The following is a 22,394-nucleotide window of genomic DNA, read 5'->3' on the forward strand; positions in this document are numbered from 1 at the left end:
AAAAAAACAGAGAGCAAGTATCAGAACCAGACCCAGATATGGAAGATATGTTGGAATTACCAGACCAGGAATTTTTTTTAAACTATGATTAATATGCTAAGGGCGCCAAAGAATGAGGTAGACAGCATGCCAAAAAGGAAAAAAAAAAAAAAAAAAATAGAAAATAGATGGGTAAGAGAGAAAGAAATTCTAACAAAGTACCAAAAAAATAAAAATAAAAAAGCTGGAGATCAAAAACTTAATAAAATTAAAGAATGTCCTTATTGGGCTTATTACTAGACTGCACACTGCTGTATCTCTGAGTTTGAGGAAATCTCAATAGAATTCTCCAAAACTGAAAAGGCAAGGAAAAAAGAGATTGGAAAACAAAACAGAAGCGACTATCCAAAAACTGTGGGGCATCTATAAAAGGTGTAATATACATGTTAATGGGGATAATAGAACAAGAAAGACAGAACAGAAAAAGTATTTGAAAAAAAGTACTTGAAACAATAATCACTGAGAATTTCCCCAAATTAATGTCAGATACCAAACCGCAGATCCAGGAAGCTCAGAGAACACCAAGCAGAACAAATGACAAAAGAACTACACTTACATATATCATATTCAAACTATAGTAAATCAAAAATAAAGAAAAAATTCTTGAAGTAACCAAAGGGGAAGAAAACACTACCTATAAGGAGCAAAGATAAAAACTACATCCCATGTCCCCTTGTGCAAGCAAGAAGAAAGTGAAATAAAATATTTAAAGTGTTGAGAGAAAAAACACACTCATCTACAATTCTTTTTAGATTTTCTTTTCTACCAATCTAGAATTCTATACCCAGTAATATTATCCATTGAAAGTAAAGAAGAAATAAAGACTTTCTCAAAAAAAGATTGAAGGAATTTGTTGTCAGTAGTAATGCTTGCAAGAAATGTTAAAAAGAAGTTCTTTAGAGAGAAGGAAAATGATACAGGTCAAAAATTCAGATCTACATAAAGGTATAAATCTAACGAAGTAAGTGTAAGACTTTATGAGGAAAAGTACAAAGCTCTGATGCAAGAAACCAAAAAACAAGAAATAAATTGAGATATATTCCACAGTCATGGATAGGAAGGCTTGAGATTTTCAAGATGTCTGTTCTTCCCAATCTATGGATTCCATGCAATTGATCTATGGATGCCATGCAATTCCAATCAATATTCCAGCCAAGTTGTTTTGTGGATAAAAACAAAGCAATTTAAAAATTTATAGGGAGAGGCAAAAGACCTAGAATAGCTAACACACTATTAAAGGAAAAGAACAAAGTTGGAAGATTGACGCTACCTAACTTACAAAACTACGGGCAGTGTAGTATTAGTGAAAGAAGAGACAAATGGATCAATGGAACAGAATAGAGAGCCCAGAAAGAGAACCACATAAATATGATAAAAATGATCTTTGGAAAAGGGACAAAGTCAATACAATGAAGAAAAGATAGTTTTTTCAAAAAACTGTGCTCAGACAACTGGACATTCACAAAAACATGAATCTAGATACAGACCTACATGCTTTCCCAAAATTAATTCAAATGGATCAGAGAATACAAAAAGCAAAACTATGAAACGATTAGAAGATAACATAGTAGAAAATCTAATTGACCTTTGGTTTGGTGATGACTTTTTAAATATAACACCAAAAGCATGAACCATGAAAGAAATAACTGATAAGCTGAACTTCATTAAAATTAAAACTTTCTTCTCTTTGAAAGACACTGTCAAGAGAATAAGACAAGCCACAGAGTGGGAGAAAATATTTGCAAAAGACATATCTGTTAAAGGACTGCTTCCCAAAGTAAACAAAGAACTCTTAAAACTCAACAATAAGAAAGTTAACATTCCAATTTAAATAGGGGTAAAAGATCTGAACAAACATCTCACCAGAGAAGATATATAGATGGCAAACAAGCATACAAAAAAGTACTCCAAATCATAGGTCATCAGGGAAATGCAAAATTAAAACAAGATACCACCAAATACTTGTTAAAATGGCCAAAACCCAAAACACTGACAAGATCAAATCCTCATGAGAATGTGAAGCAATAGGAACTCTCCTTCACTGCTGGTGGGAATACAAAATGGTACAAGCACTTTGGAAGACAGTCTGGCAACTTCTTACAAAATTAAACTTACTCTTACCATGCAATACAGTGATTGCATTCTTTAGTATTTACCCAAAGGAGACCAAAATGTATGTCCACACAAAGCCTGCAAATTCACATTTTTAGCAGTTTTGTTCATAATTGCCAAAACTAGGAAGCAAATTAGATGTCCCACAGTAGAATGGAAAAACTGTGGTACTTCCAGATAATAGAAAAGTTTTCAACCCTAAAAAGAAATGACCTATCAAGCCATGAAAAGACATGGAGAAAACTTAAAATATGTATTACTAAGTGAAAGAGCCAATTTGAAAAAGCTACATACTGTATGAATGTAACTACATGGAGATAGTAAAAAGAAGAATGTTGCCAAGGGTTAGGCCAGCGGGAGGAATAAACAGGTGAAACAGTATGGATTTTAAGGCAGTAAAACTATTCTGTATGATACTACAATAGTGGACACATGTCATTATACATCTGTCCAAACCCATAAAATATACAACACCAAGGGTCAACCCTAGTGCGAGCTATAATCTTCGGGTGATAATGATATGTCAATGTAGGTTCATCAATTATAACAAATGTACCACTCTGTTGAGGAATATTGAGAACGGGAGAGGCTAGGCATGTACAGGGACACAGAGTATACGGGAAATCTCTGTATCTTCACTCAATTTTACTGTGAACCAAAAAATTCTCTAAAAATAAAGTCTAGCCAGGCATGGTGGTTCATGTCTATAATCCCAGAACTTTGGGAGGCTGAGGCAGGAGAATTATTTGAGCCCAAAAGTTAAAGACCAGCCTGAACAACATAGGGAGACCCTGTCTCTACAAAAAAATTTTAAAAATTAGCCAGGTGTCGTGGTGTGCACCTGTAGTCCCAGTTACTCAGGAGGCTGAAGTGGGAGGATTGCTTGGGACCAAGAGGTTGAGGCTGCAGTGGACCATGGTCACACCACTGCACTCCAGCCTGGGCAGGAGTGAGACTTTGTCTCAAAAAAATTAAATTAAAATCTATTTAAGAATAATAAAGCTGGGTGCAGTGGCTCATGCCTGTAATCCCAGCACTTTGGGAGGCGGAGGCAGGCGGATCACAAAGTCAGGAGTTTGAGACCAGCCTGACCAATATGGTGAAACCCCCTCTCTACTAAAAATACAAAAATTAGCCGGGCATGGTGGCACATGCCTGTAATCCCAGCTACTCAGGAGGCTGAAGCAGGAGAATTGCTTGAACCTGGGAGGCAGAGATTGCAGTGGGCCGAGAGCACGCCACTGCACTCCAGCCTGGGTGACAGAGCGAGACTCCATCTCAAAAAAAAAAAAAAAAAAAAAAAAAAAGAATAAAATAATTTCAATATAAATTTAGTAAAGATATGTATACACACATACACACAAAATACATATGTTAACATCACTTCTTTCTTTCATCCATAAAATGATGTAGAATTTACTCAAATGGAATTCTTGGTAGTCCTGGAAGTAGAAAATGAATAGATGATCAAGTCAACAAAAAGCTTATTTCTGAGACAATCTTATTACCACCAAATAATTGGTACTGGCAAACAACTACTGCTAAGAGAGACAACCAAATATGATGAGACACATCATACTAGAACACATCACCACCTACGAAGTTGCCTTGCTCTTCCTGACATCCTCCCACAAAGACCTGTTGAAATCTCTAGATTTAACTACACAATAACAGGATATGAAGAGAAAATAATATGTTAAACCATATCACAGGAAAAGAATTGGCAAACTCCAGAATGGGGGAAACTTCACAGAATAAACTATCAGCTTATTCAACAAATAAAACACAAGGATAAAAGAGTGTTGGAGTACATAAAGGTTTTAAAAGACTTAACAAAACATAATGTAACGTACAGACTTTATTTGGACCCTGATTCAACAAACTGTTAAAAGCACATACATATTACTATGGTTTGAATTTGATCCCTCCAAGCCTCAAGCTGAAATCTGATCTCCAAGCCTAATGGGAGGTGTTTGGGTCATGGGTGTGGATCCTTCATGAATAATGTCCTGTCCTCCCTGGGGCAAGGAGGAGTGAATGAGTTCTCCCTAGGTTAGTTCCTATGAGAGCTGGTTGTTATAAAGAGCCTGATTCTTGTTCTCTAGCTTCCTCTCAGGCCAGGTCATCTCTGCAAACACTGCCTCCTCATCGCTTTCCACCCGTGAGTGGAAGCAGTCAGAGGCCCTCAACAGAAGCCTAGCAAATGCTGGCCCGATGCTTCTTGTACAGCCCCCAGAATCACATGCCAAATAAACCTCTTTTATTTATAAATTACCCAGCCTCAGATATTCCTTTACAGCAACACAAAACAGATTAAGACACACACTTATAGTATTTATGAAACGACTGGAAATTTGAACCCTAACTACATATTTGATATTATAGAATTACATGAAAAAAAAACTTTAGAGTGTGCTGATGGTATTGTTGTTGTGACTGACAAAAATTTTTTTCTTTTAAAAATGTATTGAAATATTTATAAGTGAAATGTCATAACTTGGACTTGCTTCAACATAATACAGCACAAGGGTAAGTAGTTTAGGGTGTAACATAAAAAACTGGATACACACTGATAATTGTTCAAACCCAGTAATAGGTAAATGAAGGTTCATTATTTTGTTCCACCTCCTTTAGTATTTGTTTGAAATGCTAAATACCTTAATAAAAAGTTAAAAAAATTCCTTTAGTGAATGCCCTTAAAATTTCATTATGAAGAAAAAAAACTTCAATATGAATATCCTTAATAAAAGTATATAAACTGATAAGTAATAAAGAAAAAAGCCATTGAAAAATGTTTTCTGATACACTAGATTATTTAGCAATCTGATGCCATACTACTCATATATTATTGATTTCTTTTTTATTTGAACATGTTTTAAGAGTAGGTTTTAAGAATAGTGACTAATTTTTTTTTTCTAATTTGTCAGTTGTTTGGCTAGAAGTAAGGATAGAAGGGACTTAATGGTTAGTTCTTGAGTGTGAGAGACTGGGTAACAAAGAGCTTAGATTCCCTGCTACAGTCTACCTGCATGTTAACTGTGGGACAGATTGTCAGCTTCCTTTAGTTATTGCTGAAATTGGCTATAAAACATTTTGCAATTGTAAGAACCCTAGAATTGGTTACTTATTAAGCTTTTAAAAAACTGATTCTTGGCCGGGCGCGATGGCTCATGCCTGTAATCCCAGCACTTTGGGAGGCCGAGGCAGGCGTATCACGAGGTCAGGAGATCGAGACCATCCTGGCTAACACGGTGAAACCCCGTCTCTACTAAAAATACAAAAAAATTAGCCGGGTGTGGTGGCGGGCGCCTGTAGTCCCAGCTACTCGGGAGGCTGAGGCAGGAGAATGGCATGAACCCGGGAGGCGGAGCTTGCAATGAGCCGAGATTGCGCCATTGCACTCCAGAATGGGCGACAGAGCGAGACTCCGTCTCCAAAAACAAAGAACAAAAAACTGATTCTCATACAGTTTCTGTTATCAAATAAATTGTATGGTACCTTTCAACAGTACATACTTTTAAAGTATTTACTTGATGAATGAATTAATATTTTTAGTAAATCCTTGCTCAAGCATCTCCCAAATAATGACTATTATCACCTGATAATGGTACATAATTACATACTAAATAATAAATGAATATATAATGAAACAATGGCAAAAAATATTATAGGATCTTAAGAACTTTTTAAATGGTGATAACATATATATCCTTTTGTATCTTTTGAATTTTAAAACATTTCTGCTGGCTGCAGTGGCTCACATCCATAATCCCAGGGAGACAGAGGCAGGAGGATCGCTTGAGCTCAGGAGTTCAAGACTGGCCTAGGCAACATGGTGAAACCCTATCTCTACAAAAAATACAGAAAGTAGCCAGGCGTGGTGGCACATGTCTGTTATCCCAGCTACTTGGGAGGCTGAGATGAGAGGATGACTTCAGTCCCGGAGGTGGAGGTTGCAGTGAGCGGAGATCGTACCACTGCACTACAGCCTAGGCAACAGAGCCAGACCCTGTCTCAAAAACAAACAAAACAAAACAAAAATTTCAAAAATTTGAACCTATTTAAAATAAACAGGCTGGGTACAGTGGCTCTCGCCTAATCCCAGCACTTTAGGAAGCTGAGGCGGGCAGAACACGTGAGGTCAGGAGTTCCAGACCCACCTGGTCAACATGATGAAACCCTGTCTCAACTAAAAATGCAAAAAATTTGCCAGGTGTGGTGGTGTATGCCTGTAGTCCCAGCTACTCGGGAGGCTGAGATGGGATAATCACTTGAGCCCAGGATGCAGAGGCTGCAGTGAGCCAAGATCGCGCTATTGTACTGCAGTCTGAGCAAGACTCTGTCTCAAAAAAAAAGAAATTAAAATAGGCCGGGGGCAATGACTCATGCCTGTAATCCCAGCACTTGGGGACGCTGAGGTGGGTGGATCACCTGAGGTTGAGAGTTTGAGACGAGCCTGACCAACATGGAAAAACCCCGTCTCTACTAAAAATACAAAAAATTAGCCGGCCATGGTGGCATGCACCTGTAATCCCAGCTACTCGGGAGGCTGAGGCAGGAGAATCACTTGAACCCAGAAGTCAGAGGTTGCATTGAGCCGAGATCACGCCACTGCACTCCAGCCTGGGCAACAAGAGAAAGACTCCATCTCAAAAAAATAAATAAATAATTAAAATAAACAAAATGAAAACTTTTAAAACTAGTGGTGAAAAAAAAAGGAACCAAATTCAGCAAGACTTACCTAGCAGGGGGAATTCCTCTCTTATAAAGATCCATCCTCACTTTTTCTCCCACATGTCTATAAATCTCCACTACAGCCAATATTGCAGCATCTCTCACCTGTCAAAGAATTCAGAACTTTTTAAGAAACTTATATATGATACAATAAAATACTTCATTTCAAGGTAACATTACACTAATAGATCAACTTGAAGCTCTAAGTGGGGTTTAATGCCTCTAAACCCCTGCATATATGGCTTGTCATCAGTAAAAACCCAAGAGGGCCTGCCAAGATACTTCTAGAAAAAACTACTAAAAGATGATTTTACAGAAATTTGAGAAACTTGTCAATAAAAGTTACTTGCTAAGCTTTTTAAAAATCTATTTGTGGCCGGGTGCAGTGGCTCATGCCTGTAATCCCAGCACTTTGGGAAACCAAGGAGGGTGGATTGACTGATATCAGGAGTTTGAGAGCAGTCTGGCCAACATGGTGAAACCCCGCCTCTACTAAAAATACAAAAAAAATAGCTGGGCGTAGTGGCATGCGCCTGTAATACCAGTTATTCAGGAGGCTGAGGCAGGGGAATTACTTGAACCACCGAGGTAGAGGTTGCAGTGAGCCGAGATTGTGCCACTGCCCTCCAGTCTGGGCGACAAAGAGCGAGACTCCAACTCAAAAAAATAAATAAAATAAAATAAAATAATAATTAAAAAAATTTTAAAAATCTATTTGTAGACCAGGCATGGTGGCTCACGTCTATAATCCCAGCACTTTGGGAGACCAAGGCTGGTAGATCACCTGAGGTCAGGAGTTGAAGGCCAGCCTGGCTAACATGGTGAAACCTCGTTTCTACTAAAAATACAAAAAAGTAGCCTGGCGTGGTGGCACGTGCCTGTAATCCCAGCTACCTGAGAGGCTGAGACAGGAGAATCGCTTGAACCAGGGAGGTGGAGGTTGCAGTGAGCCAAGATCACACCATTGCACTCCAGCTTGGGCAACAAGAGGGAAACTCTGTCTCAAAAAAAAAAAAAAACAAAACAAACAAACAAAAAAAAACCCTACCTGTAGTAAGATTATGTAAACAACTGCCAACAATTATATTAATACAAATTATTATCATGGTTAATGTATTTTCCTGTATTAAAACTGCATTTCAAGAATGCGGCCTGAACTCAAACAGATATTTTTTACACTAATATTCACAGTAGCATTATTTACAATAGCCAAACGTGGAAACAACCCAAATGTCCATCCACAGAGAAATGGATAAACAAAATGTGCTATATACACACGATGGAATATTATTCAGCCTAAAACAGAAGGGAAGGAAATTCTGATACATGCCACAAGATGGATGTACCTTGAAGACATTATGCTAAATAAACAAGCCAGACACAAAAGGACAAATATTCTATCATTCTACCTCTGTGAGGTACACAGAACAGTCAAATTCACAAAGGCAGAAAGGAGAACGGTGGTTGCCAGGAGCTGGGGATGGGGGGCCACCGGGGGGCTGCCAGGGACTGGGGAGCTGCTGCTCACGGGTACAGAGTTTCAGTCTGGGAGGATGAAGAAGTTCCGGAGCTAGATGGCAGTGATGGGTGTTGCAAAACAATGTGAATGTATGTAATGCCACTGAACTTACACTTAAAAACTGTTAGAATGGTAAATTTTATATTGTATTTGCTACAATTAAAGGGAAAAAAAAAAAGAATGTGGTCTGAATACAGGAATTTGAAAGGTAGCTCCAGTTCCCTTGCATAGCTCATTGTGAAACAGCAACTGAAGAGACAGTAGAATTCTCTACAAACCTCTTGAGGAGCAGGTAGGATCTAAAAGAAGGGAAAATCTTTCCCGAGGTCACTCCAAATGGCCAAACTGTGCCAAAAAGGTTACAGTCAAGATTCAAGTTCACCATGAGGGACATGATCCAGAACACATTCCTGTATTATACCTATAGTATAGACCAGGGGTTCCCAAGCCCCAGACCATGGACTCATACGGGTTCGTAGCCTGTTCAAGGACCACAGCAGGAGGTGAGTGACAGGGAAGCAAGCTTTATCGCCTGAACTCCACCTCCTGTCAGATCGGAGGCAGCATTAGATTCTCATAGGAGCACAAACCCTATTGTGAACTGTGCATGCGAGGGGATCTAGGTCGCACACTCCTTATGAGAATCTAACTAATACCTGATGACCTGAGGTGGAACAGTTTCATCCCGAAACCATCCCTACCCTCCCATGGAAAAATTGTCTTCCACAAAACTAGTCCCTGGTGCCAAAAAGGTTGGGGCCTACTGGTATAGACAGCTCAGATAAAAAAGTTTCTAACAATTGATATACCACTGATATAAATCCTCTCTGTTAAGTAGGGTTCTTACAACTGCAAAATGTTATGCAGCCAATTTCAGCAATAACCAAAGGAAGCTGACAATCTGTCCCACAGTTAACATACAGGTAGACTGTAGCAGGGAATCTAAGCTCATTGTTACTCAGTCTCTCACACTCAAAACTAACCTTTAAGTCCCATCTGTCCTTACTACTAGCCAAACAACTGACAAACATAAGCAACTTTCATGAATATAATGTTTTTAAAAACTAACTTTGATGGATTTTTTTAATGAAGTAAAATCTTCATTTCAGCAACCCCCTCCACCCTCTCTTCTTTTTTAAAAACAGAATAAGAGGACTAGAAAAGAAATGGTAGCCAAAAAATCAGTCAATGCTTGAATGTAAATAAAATTTTACCTGACTGTTGGAATCTCCAAACAGGATACACAAATGTGGTACCAACTTGCTGATGACTAGCGGCTGAGCCCCAAAACTAAATATAATTTGAGAAAAAAATAAAGAGAATTTGTTTTTAATAAACAGTGAACAAAATATCCTTATACCTTCTTGTCTGTAGCAATAAGACAAATACGGTGGAGAGGATGGGCACACATCATTAAAACATGAAGGATATGAGACATAAGCAAAAATAATTCTAAGCAATGTGAAGTATGCAAATTTGAATAATCACAACTGAGAGTGAAGACAACACATAATCCAATAGATTAAAATGTTCAACAATGGCACTCTTAAACCTAGCAACCTACGAATAACTTAAGAAAATCAGAGTTTTCACTTTTAAAATTGTGATTTTTTTAGACTCTGGGTCTCATATAAATGCATTCCAATGAAATAACGAAATTAAAAGATCTTTATGCTTATGGCAGGAGAGTCAAAACCAAGCACAAAGAGCTGTGTAGACTAAGTACACTTATAGGCTTCTAGAGGGCAGAAAGGACTACAAAGTAATAAAAGAAAATAAGTGAAAACATAGTTAAGAAACGGAATAGCACTATAGGAAAAGTTGAAAGCTACTACATATGACCTATGACATTGCATAGAACCTAAAAACATAATTCAGCGCAAGAACAAAAGTCCTAGCACTTTTTCAGATCAGTCATAGTTCTGTGGCAACTATGGCAGCCAGAACTCTGCACACGGCTACCAGCCTCACCGTCTAGTTACCGGGGAAAGTTTTGCTTGGTCTATGACTCTGGTACCCACCACACTGCTCTGGGGGAGGGTGGGGATGGGAAATGGCTATAATATGTGAAATATCATTGAATTTAAAAAAATTTCAAATTCGATCCAGAACAGAAATAGATACTAAGTTATCAGCATATCAGTTCCATGAACATCTGTTTTGGGTGGCTACACACTAAAGAAAAAAAGAGAAACACTTATTACTGACATAACTGAAAAATTAAGAACATGAAAGATAACATACACAAAAAATGAACAGTAAAGGTATCAAATAAAAAGTTATATGCTTTAATAACAATTTTAAATGTGTTATTACCATAGCTTTCCTTGACTTTGTGAACTGAGGTTTTTTTAGAGAAATAAAAAGAAAGACAGTTATCTTCAGTAATCATAAAACTCACATGTTTAAGGTTTCAATAAGACACAGACACACGCCTTCTCGAGATCGAAAATTCTTGTGTTTAAAACCAGAAGCCAACTGCTCCCAAATGTACTATTTGAAAGAAAAGTAAAAATGTGAAACAAAAAACTAAATTATTCATGTTACAATCTTTTATTTCTTCCCAATCCTACTACCAACCTTACTGGTAACTGAACGTTTTCATCAGACTGTTGTTCATTTCTCCACTACTTACAAGTTTTTCTAAGCCAAACTACACAATTGTTCTCACCTATTTTTATTACCTTAATCACATTTTAGTACTTACATATATTTCACTTTAGATTTTATTTATTCTCAGAAGAACCATGTCCAACAACTGAAAACCTTGGACACACGATTTCTTCTATAATTAAGAAACCTTCAATAACAGTGCTACCATTATAAGTCCAGTAGTCCAGTAAGTATTTAAGTGGTCCAACATTGCGTAGTAACTAATACAGACTCACACGGAACAGGCTTTTTTTTTTTTGGGACATTTTATAATTCAGACTTTTTTCCTTTCAATGTTGGATCCAAATACAGAAACGTATTTGGACAATTGATTTTACAGCTACCTACCACACTCTTCTGTTAGAAAAAGCATAGATAAACCTATACAAATAATTTAAACCAACTATTTTGGGTGTAACAAGAAATCCAACTTTACTTTTACAAACGTGAAGTCAACTGTACCAATCAATCCTTTCTCCACATTTGGAAACAGCACTTTTACCCTTTACAAAATTCAAATATACAACATACACAGCCATCCTCTTTCTGTACTCAGTATTCTTTCTGGAGTCTGTATTCAGTTCTACTAATATATTTCTCTCTCCCTACTAAACTTTCAAGAAGGTGGCTTAAGAAATTACCAAAAAAAAAAGAAAATCTTAAATGTGGGTAACCTGACTCATCAATACTACCTCTGGAACGCTATTCTATATAAATACTTATATTTATGTTCAAAGATAGAAGTACAAGGGATGCCACTTATGGTAATATCTGTAATCACAGAAAGACAAAAACAACCTAAAATGTAAATGAATAAACAACAGTGGAAGGACACTCACCACAATATTAAAAGAAAATAAATTAGTTCTGAAATACAAAACATTTGGGAAAACATAATAACCACTTGTGAAAAAATTTTCTTCTGGTCTCTGTAGGAGTTGCAGAAATGAACAATATAGTATTCAGTAGTTCTCAAAATAAGCTTTCTCAAACATTTTACAATTTACAAAAAAGAGAAATGAAAAAAATCCTAAAGTATAATATAATCCGTATACTGTCAAACCACTGAAATCTATTAGTCAGCTTTAAAAAAAAGCATTAAAGAGTACAAAATAAGAAGCAAAAAACCAGAGTCAAGCATTGACACTTTATCTTAAATGTCGACTTCTTAAAGGCATTAGCAACAAATGATTGTTTAAAACGTCAGCATTCATGCTTGCTGTGGCTTTAATGATTTGCTGTGATTACCATTAGCAAAATCTGAATTTTAAAATATAGGCTTACCATAGGTGGTGCTACTTGATCCATTAACTTCAATATCAGAGTCTGAGCTTCATCTCGAACCTTGTCTTTGGCATCTCCCATTCTGTCTATTAAAGCTACAATAACTAAAGAAGGGGAGGGAGTAAAAGAGTGTTTACTTATAACTCATCTCCATTAAAAACTATATTTCTCAAAATTACAAATAGCAATTGTTTCCATAAATGAAGAGTTGTGAGGTAAAGAAATTGTTTTAAGTTCTTTACACATGAATCCAATAAAAAAATAACTGTGAAGATTCACAAGAATACATGCAGCATGACATCTCCTTATAATAATGTTCAAAAAACAGGCAAAACTAAATATTATTTTTCTGAGAGAAATGTATAGATGAGGGGACAAGGAGGAAGTAGAATTCAAAGGGAACAGGTTCTAAAGTCAGTTCATAGGGCAAAAATACCTCATAGTCAAAATTACCTTCCTGTAATCCCTTAAATTACCACTACCATTTAGTGTGGTCTTATTAGGTGTGTGACCTAATGTCTATTTTTTAGATACCTTTCGTCTATTTCCTCAGCCATAAATGTGGGTAGCAGTACTCATCTCAGAGGATTATTGAAAATTAAAAAATAATACACATAACTCAAAAAGTAAAGGGCACAGAGTAAGCACTTTCTATAATGTCACCTACTATCACTATCACTATCATCCTTCTGCATGTTCAAAAGCAAGGACACTTCCTTTGTTTGTCTTTTGATATTACAGCTATACAGTAGTCCCCCCTTATCCACAGCTTTACTTTCTGTGGTTTCAGTTACCCATGGCCAACTGTGCTCTGAAAATATTAAATGGAGAATTCTAGAAATAAACAAGTCATACATTTTAAATTGTACACCATTCTGAGTAGTATGATGAAATATTGGGCTCTCTAGCTCCATTCAGTAAGGGATGTGAATCCTTCCTTCGTTCAACATACCTGCACTGTTTACATTACCTGCCTATTAGTCACTTAGTAGCTGTTTTGGTTATCAGATCAAAAACACATCACATGTATAGTAGCAGTACCCAATCTTTTTGGCATCAGGGATTGGTTTTGTGGAAGACAATTTTTCCAGTGGCGGGGGGCGGGGAGGATGGTTTTGGGATCAGGCATCGTAAAGAGTGCACAATCTAGATCCATATGCACAGTTCACAAGAGAGTTCGTGCTCCTATGAGAATCGAATACTGAGGCTGACCTGACAGGAGGCAGAGCTCAGGTGGTAATGTTCACTTGCTGGCCACTCACCTCCTGCTGTGCAGCCCAGTTCCTAACAGGTCATGGACTGGTTTGGACTATCGGAGGCTTCAAGAATCCACTGGGGGTCTTGGAACACAGCCCCTGAAGATAATGGGGGACTACTACATAGCTTTTCTTTCTCTGAATCAACGGAGGACTAAGTCTAGTTTAAACAAAGGAAGGAGAAAGAAATCAGATCAAGAAAGAAATATTTCTCTAGTTTATTTATAAACATATATAATTAAATGTGTATACAATTTGAAGCCAATCTATTATCTATAATGTAATAACCAAAACTGATGTAATAATGAACAACAAGAGTTAAAGAAAAAAGAAATTACATTCTTTTTGGGAAACAAATGACTAGAGTGAGAAGGCAACATACCAAATGGAAAGATAGCACCCAAAAGCCTTAAGCTTAATCAAAGAAATGACTGTGTAAGAAAACAATGTCCTCGACATAAAAATAATAAGTCTAATTATGGGACAATGTTCATCAATAGGAACAATATAAATTCTTCTCATACATCTTGGATGTACTGTTAACACTAGAGGAATTTGTCAACATCTATAAGATTGCCATTATGGGCTTCTGGTTCTGATAGCTTCTGAAAGGCAGAAGACAATAGTAAACACTTAACAAATGTTAGATATTATTATGCACTAACCACCGAATTATCTCATTTAATCCTTTCAACAGTCCTATGAAACAGAGTAGGCCCATTTGATAGAGAAGGCACAAAGGATTAAATAACTTATCGAAGGTCGCGCAAACAACAAGTAGGGAAACCAGGTTTTAAATAATCTATACTGGCCGGGTGCAGTGGCTCACACCTGTAATCCCAGCACTTTGGGAGGCCAAGGCAAGTGGATCACTTGAGGCCAGGAGTTTGAGATCAGCCTGGCCAAAACAATGGAATCCCGTCTCTACTAAAACTGTAAAAATTAGCCAAACATGGTGGTGCGTGTCTATAGCCCAGCACTTGGGAGGCTGAGGTGAGAGGACGGCTTGATCCCAGGAGGCAGAGGCTGCAGTAACCTAAGATCATGCCACTGCACTCCAATCTGGACAACAGAGTAAGATCCTGTCTCAAAAAATAATAAATAAATAAATATCTATACAATGTGAGATCACAGTCATAACCATCTCCATTTACTTACAATTTGAGGTGTTTGGGTGTGTGTGTATATGTTAACAACCATATAACAATAATGGAAAAAGAAAAGATCCTTCATTCCTGAGAGGTGAAATTTAACTCCAACAAGAAAATTCAAATGTTAGCCCAAACAGGGGCTCACTTCAATATTAAAAACCATTTTACGAAACATAAACAAAAACAAAAAGCCTCACATTACATAAAATTAGTATTGCAGCTAATAATTTAAACAAGAAATTCATACTGTTTTTGCACTGGATCGCCTTTTAACACATGCTACCCTGGAGTCAAACAGAACAAGATTGTATTCCTAACTCTATCAGTTATTAATTACAAAACAGAAAATTCCCTGAACTTCAAAGTTTCCTTGTCTGTAAAATATGGAAGGCTGACAGAACTATACCTCACATGACTAGTGAAAGGATGAAGTAAAACAAGGAAAAAGCACCTGTGCCAAGCCCATGATCATTATCATTTAATATGATGAATATTCAACAAATATTTATTGGGTATCCAGAACAGAATTTTTCACTCAATAGGCTCTCCATATGAATGTGTTAAACAAATGAATCAATCTATCACAGACTGGAATTTGGACAATGACACACAGAAGAAGGCTGAAACGTAACTCTTAGTATTTTTTTTTCTTTTAGCATCGTACAAGATGCAAACCATTCTACAAAAGTGATAACCGGGTAGCCTATTTTTGTTTTCCTTCTACAGTAACATTTTGGGATGAAACTGTTTAAAATTTTAAAACAGTTTACAAAATTTGTAAGATATGAGATCTTTTACTGAATCAGTTATAAAACCAGGGCTGGTGATCAATATTAAATGTAAATTATATATTTTTTGTTTGAAAATTATATTTTTCCACAATATATGTGGTCACAGAAGGAAACTAAAATATTTTCTATTATTAATACATGCATATATATAGATTATATATTTAAGAATTACATTAATAGAGCTTATACTCTTTTTGGAACTGTATCTAAAACTGAAAATGAATCTCAATTTTCCTAAAACACTTCTCACTTTTAACATAAAAGAATATTAAAAATACCTGTAATGATAACTAATAACCCGAGTGCACCAAAACTAAACATTATCTCTCAAATCAAGTTATATATATCTGCAGTTAGATTACCAAAAAACCTTCCAGACATAATCCAATTCAACTCCGTCCTTTTAAAGAAAGACTCCTAAAGTGATCTGGCTAAGTTCTGTAAGAGAGATAAAACCAAAAAGCTAACCCTGGGACTCTTACTCCAGTTCCATACCTTTCTAAGAGCATACAGGTATGCTGCCTATCTTGCAAAGCTATTCTACAAATTAGAAATGAAGTCAGGATAATCTTTCATGTATGTAAAGTAGTAAAAGGGTAAAAGGCAAATGGACAAAAATGGGTAAAAAGTAGGCATTCAATTAATGATAGCAAAGCTGTAATAAACTTTTCCTATTATACCACACTGTATATTATTCTAAAGTAATAACAAGTTCAAGTTTCATTAAGGACAATGATGAGCACTTATGATTCAAAGTGAAAACAATACTAACAGTAAATGCACAGGGATAACTAGAAAGAATAGGAGATTAGAAGAAAAAAATTATACATATATAAGAGTGTATGAACATGTGCCATCTAGTTGCACAAACACAAATGAAAAACACTAACCAACAAAAGCAAGTTAATGTTATTCATTAAGTATTTAACTGTATAAGAATCACAGAATAAAGAAAAATTCAACATAGGGTAAGGTTAACCTGCAAATTCCTGAGATTCTCAAATCTGAAGTACATTTTTAGAAGGGAAAGAAAGGACCATGGAGAAGAGGTGAAGATTTCAAAAAGAAATAAGGGCACAGCAGAGGCATAAACGAGTTCAGTTACGCCTAGAAAGAGTGAGCAAGTTTCTGATTAGCTTAAAGTGGAGACAAAGTACTTGCTAAAGATTACAAAGAAAAAGTCTACTGAGAAGGAGAAGGAACATATATGGTAAAAGACAGCTTTAGAGAAGTAAGTTCTGAAAGCAGGACAGTGTTGGGAGTCAAACTACAATTCCGGTCCCTATATTCCCATTGCCTCAATCTGAGTGTAGCCAGGACATAAAACCCCATGTGGTACTCCTGGTGTCTGAAAAATAAGTGAGATACATAATACCTAGAACTACCCTTAAGTCTAAATTTTCTCTGTAGCAATTAAGAATAGGGAGCTACTACAGGGCAAGAGTCACAAACACAAATGTTTACATCCAAGGAGACACAGGAAATGCTGATACTTAGCCAGTTTAAGAAGTGCAGTATTCCAACCTTACCATATTATACCTAACTTTCTCAGTTACAAAGAGACAAGAGGATTTTGGGGGTGGAGGAGGTTTTATGAATGGGAAAGATCATTAACTAGACAAGAGAGCAACTACAAAGCAACTTCTGATCAGGGTTCCTACATTAGGCAATTTCTTGAGACAAGCCAGAAATACGAATTTTCATGTAAAACTTCTCAATTTTAAACACTGATTCAAAATATTTCAAGAAAATGTAGGCTTGGCATGGTGGTTCACACCTGTGATCCCAGCTACTCAGGAGGCTGAGGTGGGAGGATCGCTTGAGTGTTGAGGAGGCTGAGGCTGCGGTGAGCCACGATCATACAACTGCACCCCAGCCTGGGTGACAGAGCAAGATCCCATCTCAAAAAAGAAAAAAGAAGGAAAGGAAAGAAAATAAAGAGACAGACAGGGACAGCGAGAGAGAGAGAGAGACAGAAAGAAATAAAACATAAACAAGTAAAATGCTTGTAGAGCAGTTTTCAATATCTACCATAGTTTTTTTGGTGTGCGTTTTTTTGTTTTTGTTTTTGTTTTTTTTTTTTTTTAAAGAGACAAGAGGTTCACTCTGCTGCCCAGGGCATGGTGGTGCAATCTTAGTTCAATGTAACCTTGAACTCCTGGGTCCAACCTCCCGTCTCAGCCTCCAGAGTAGCTAGGACTACAGGCACACACCACTAAGCCTGCTGATTTATTTATTTATTTATTTTGGTAAAAATATGGTCTCACTCTATTGCCTAGGCTGGTCTCAAACTCCTGGCCTCAAGCAATCCTCCTACCTCAGCCTTCTAAAGTGTTGGAATTACAGGTGTGAGCCAGTGAGTCCCTGGGCCTACTATAGAGTTGTAAGTGGAGACTAACAGTAAAAAAAAAAAAAAAAAATTCAGAAAATATTAACGCAAAGGATGAAGTGGAACCTGGTGTTGATTAAAACTAAATAATAAAGATAGAAAACCCCATCAGATGCTTCTGTTGAAAAGATAACTAGAAAATAAAAGAAAAAATACTGATAAAGAAGGGTAGGTAGCATACCAAACATGAAGAAAAAAGTTAACCAAACATATCAGAAAGTACGTGTGATGATATACTGATATTAGGAAGCATTAACTTAATCCACAAAAGAAAATCCCTGGCCAGGTATGGTGGTTCATGCCTATAATGCTAACACTTTGGGAGGCCGAGGTGAGAGGACTGCTTGAGCCCAGGAATTCACCTTGAGCCGAGGTGAGAGGACTGCTTGAGCATGGGCAACATAGCAACACCCCATCTCTATTTTAAAATACAAAAGAAAAAAGCAAAGAAAATCACTAATATCTGAGGCTACCCTTCTATATGCTATATAATGCTGCTATATAATAGGATCAAATCCACTTATAACATACTCTAAAGGTACATGAAGGTCATTCGGGTTTAGAAAATAAGTCAGAGCCAACTCTGTAATCCTAATAACTATACAAAGAGCATTATCCTACCATACGCACTGTACTACAAACACACTGTAAGTAAGTGCTATTCAAAGTATGATCAACAGCCTAGGATCAATCTACAGACTGTCTATGATAAGGACATTTAGAGTACTTAGGAAATGTTTTTGAAGCAATTTGATCAAAGAAATTTTGTTTGTTGCATCTAACGATAAAAAATTGAGCCTTGTTTTTCTTTTTCCTTTAATTTTGCTGTAATTTATTTTTCTTATATTTTATAAAATATTGGTCTGCAACATGCTGGCAATGAAGAAACTGATCCTTCCCCACAAATAGTCTGAAACATGGCACTGTAAGTTATATTACAAATTTTGGCATTTCACAAAACAGTAAAAGATCCAGTAAAAAAATTTTCTTTTCTTTTTTTTTTTTTTTTTTTTTGACTCAAAGGTGATTTAAGTAAGTTTAAAACCTTGTCTCTGGGTAAACTGAAATGCTAAGTAGCAGATCTCTGGGTTACATAAAATCACTTTTTTTTTTTTTTTGAGACAGAGTCTTGCTCTGTCACCCAGGCTGGAATGCAGTGGCACGATCTCGGCTCACTGCAACTTCCACCTCCTGGGTTCAAGCGATTCTCCTGCCTCAGCCTCCCAAGTAGCCAGGATTACAGGCACATGCCACCATGCCCAGCTAATTTTTGTATTTTTAGTAGAGATGGGGTTTTGCCATGTTGGCCAGGCTGGTCTTGAACTTCTGACCTGTGGCGATCCGCCCGCCTCAGCCTCCCAAAGTGCTGGGATTACAGAAATTACATTTTTTAATTTATACAGAACTATTTCTGCTAAACAAAAACTAAGGAAAAAAGTCATCATGTCAAATCTTATTTAGAATTGTAAATAAAGTTAACTTACCCATTGCTACATAGGATTTAAAGCGTGTTGATAATTTGTCCACAAAGGCACTTAAGATTTCCAATCCCATTAATGATACCTACGATAAAAAGGGATTTTAATGAATATAAATTACTGATGCATACTTTAATATCAGCATATAATTTTTGACATATAAAAGATCTTCATAAATATATTACATTTTTAAAAAATGGGATTTAAGTATTCAAGGGTAAACAGTCATGAGGTTGGAGCACTCTAATCTCAAATGGTTCAACAATAAAAACAACAATAATAATGTGTAAATAGGAAGATCGCGATAAAGCGTATTTGGTACAATGCTAACTGGTAAATTAGACGAAGTTACACAGGAGTTTACTGACTCTACAGTCATGCATCACTTAATGACAGGGATAAATTCTAGCAAACGTATTATTAGGTAATTTTGTTATTGTGCAAATATCAGAGTGCACTTACACAAACCTAGGTAGTATATAGCCTACTACAAACCTAACCTACATGGTATATGCTATTGCTTCTAGGCTACTACCTGTACAGCACGTTACTGTGCAAAATACTGTAGGCAACTGTTAACATAACGGTATTTGTGTATCTAAACATAAAAAAGGTGATGCAAGCACAATATTGCAACAACTATGACGTCACCAGGCAATAGGAATTTTTCAGCTCTATTATATCTTATGGGACCACCAATGTATATACAGTCCATCACCGACCACAATGTTGTTATGTGGTATGCATAACTATATTTGTAACTTTGAAATGTTTCCTAAATGAAACAGTTAAAAATGAAGAGCCTCTTTAATTACAGAGGAATTTCATCTTCTGTCTGGGATGTAGAAACTAGAAAGAACATCTCTCTCATTCTAACAAGAAAAAGCCTACTGGGTCTACAAAATCCTAACTGCTCTTGAATCCATCAGAAAGCTAAGGCTGGAGAATAACCAACTAACCTGAAATCTAAACATGGGACACAGCCAGTAGGTCACATGTGACAGGACAGGAGGAAAAGGAACCCACGATGTAACTGAGTAAGAAGAAGTCAGTTATACTTTACAAAACTATTTACAACTGAGTGCGGGTTAGCATGAAAATACAATCCCTACTGGCCACAGACACAAGGAGAATTCATACCCACTTACAGGCTCTAGTTCACATCTACTTTCAAGCTCTTTCTCCACAAACCTCCACTGGACACTCTTAAGACTAAGGGCTGAGCAGGATACTAGAAAGGCACAAAGGCACCTAGTACCCTTGTCCTGTAAGAAACAAAAGTTTGAAGCTAAGAAATAAAAGTTTGATGCTCCTCAGTGAAGGCTATGAAACACTGTTACTCCTAAGGCACAGGTAGAACTCAACGCTGTTAAGGAGAGGAAAAAGATAAAAAGCCTCCACCCCAGAGGAAGGAGCAGAAAAACATCCTGGGGCCCATATAGTTGGGGAGAGCCATGGTCTTTATAAAGCCTTACCCCAAGACTCAGGACAAAAAGCTTCCTAAGACTGCAGCTGGACCAGAAAAACAAAGAATGACCCTGTTTCCCCCAACCAGACCGGCAAGTATGAAATAAGAAGCAACAGCAGTCTACCAGTGGGGAAGGGGCAAGAACACAAGGAAGAATCCTCTATGAAGCACAAGAAAACAGGGAAAACCTAAAGTGCAGAGTTGAGTAGAAACTTGAGGAAAATCCTTCATAAAATTAACCAAGTGACAAAAAAATGTGAAGCAAATATGAACTAAAGTAACTATAGCAATCATAACATTGAAACCTGACTCAACTCCTGACTAGACTGACTGCACAGCTCCACACTATATATAAGCTTAGCAGAAAAAAGGCATGTCACTTCCAGGCATAAGTACTATTTAACTTAGTCTTAAACATCTCAAACACTGTCCAGTTTTCAACTATACATTATGAGACAGACAAAAAAGCAAGGAGGGATACAAACCAATATCAAGAATAAAGCATGGAACAAAATACATAGATAATCTGAAAGCTGGAATTATCAGAGCATTTAAATAACTGTGATTAATGTAGTAAATGTTCTAGCTAAAAGAACAACCAACATGCATGAAAAAAAGGAATTCCAGCAGAGAGATGAAAACTTTAAGGCAGACTCAAAATGCAAATAATTTTTTAAATGCATTAAAAGGAAGGCAAAAGTGATTAAGATGCCTCTGATGGGTTCATCAAAAGATTTGACACAGAAAAGGAAAGAATCAGGGAATCTGAAAATACGTTAATACAAATTACTCAATTTGAAATACAAAAAGGAACAAAAAGGGAAGGGGAGAGACAAAGCATTCAAGAGCAGTGAGATAATATCAAATTGTCCAACATAATGTCATAGGAATTCTAGAAGAGAGAACAAGGTAGAAGAAATACTTGGAGGGAAAATAGCCAAGAATATGGTAAAAATAATGAAAGGCATCAAACCATACATCTAAGAGTCTCAGAGAACCCTCAAACAGAAAATTCCAAAAAACACCAAGACATATCCTATTCAAACTGTTAAAACTAAAAGAAAGAAAAATCTTAAAGTCAATGAGAAAAAACAAAAGGACATTAAATACACAAGTACAGAAGACTTCCGGCCAAAAAGTATGAGAGTAAGGAGACAATGGAATGACACTGTTACAGTACAGCAGTCCCCCCTTATCTGTTTAAGTAATACATCTCAAGACCTCAGTGGATACCGGAAACCACAGACAGTACTGAGTCCTGTATATAATTTTTCCTACAAATATATACCTATGATAAAGTTTAATTTATAAATTAGGCACAGTAAAAGAGTAACAACAATAATAAAGTATAATAACCATAACAATATACTATAACAAAAGTTACGTAAGTGTGTTTTGTCTCTCTTAAAATATTATATTGTACTTACCTGTTTTGGGACTACAACTGACCACAGGTAAGTGAAACCGTAGAAAGCAAAACCATGGATTATTGTACTACCAAAAGAAAAAAAAAAAAAAAAA

At 36.6% G+C, this 22,394-nt stretch overlaps 1 protein-coding gene across 1 annotated transcript in view; it reads right to left on the reverse strand.

Moving 5' to 3' along the window:
• The window catches only part of LOC105539461 (CLIP-associating protein 2-like), a gene marked incomplete at its 3' end in the record, with an annotated part of 134,965 nt that overhangs the window by 92,614 nt on the left and 19,957 nt on the right, over positions 1-22,394 (reverse strand). Inside the window, exons 2-6 of the mRNA XM_011979751.1 lie at positions 19,412-19,490; positions 12,341-12,444; positions 10,806-10,897; positions 9,619-9,694; positions 6,893-6,990 (exon numbers count right to left, since the gene is read on the reverse strand). Of these exons, the coding sequence (XP_011835141.1) occupies positions 6,893-6,990; positions 9,619-9,694; positions 10,806-10,897; positions 12,341-12,444; positions 19,412-19,490 (449 nt within the window). The remainder of the gene's footprint in view (positions 1-6,892; positions 6,991-9,618; positions 9,695-10,805; positions 10,898-12,340; positions 12,445-19,411; positions 19,491-22,394) is intronic.

Source organism: Mandrillus leucophaeus, unplaced genomic scaffold (genome assembly GCF_000951045.1).
Source record: "Mandrillus leucophaeus isolate KB7577 unplaced genomic scaffold, Mleu.le_1.0 Scaffold2057, whole genome shotgun sequence".
NCBI classification, from domain to species: Eukaryota; Metazoa; Chordata; class Mammalia; order Primates; family Cercopithecidae; genus Mandrillus; species Mandrillus leucophaeus.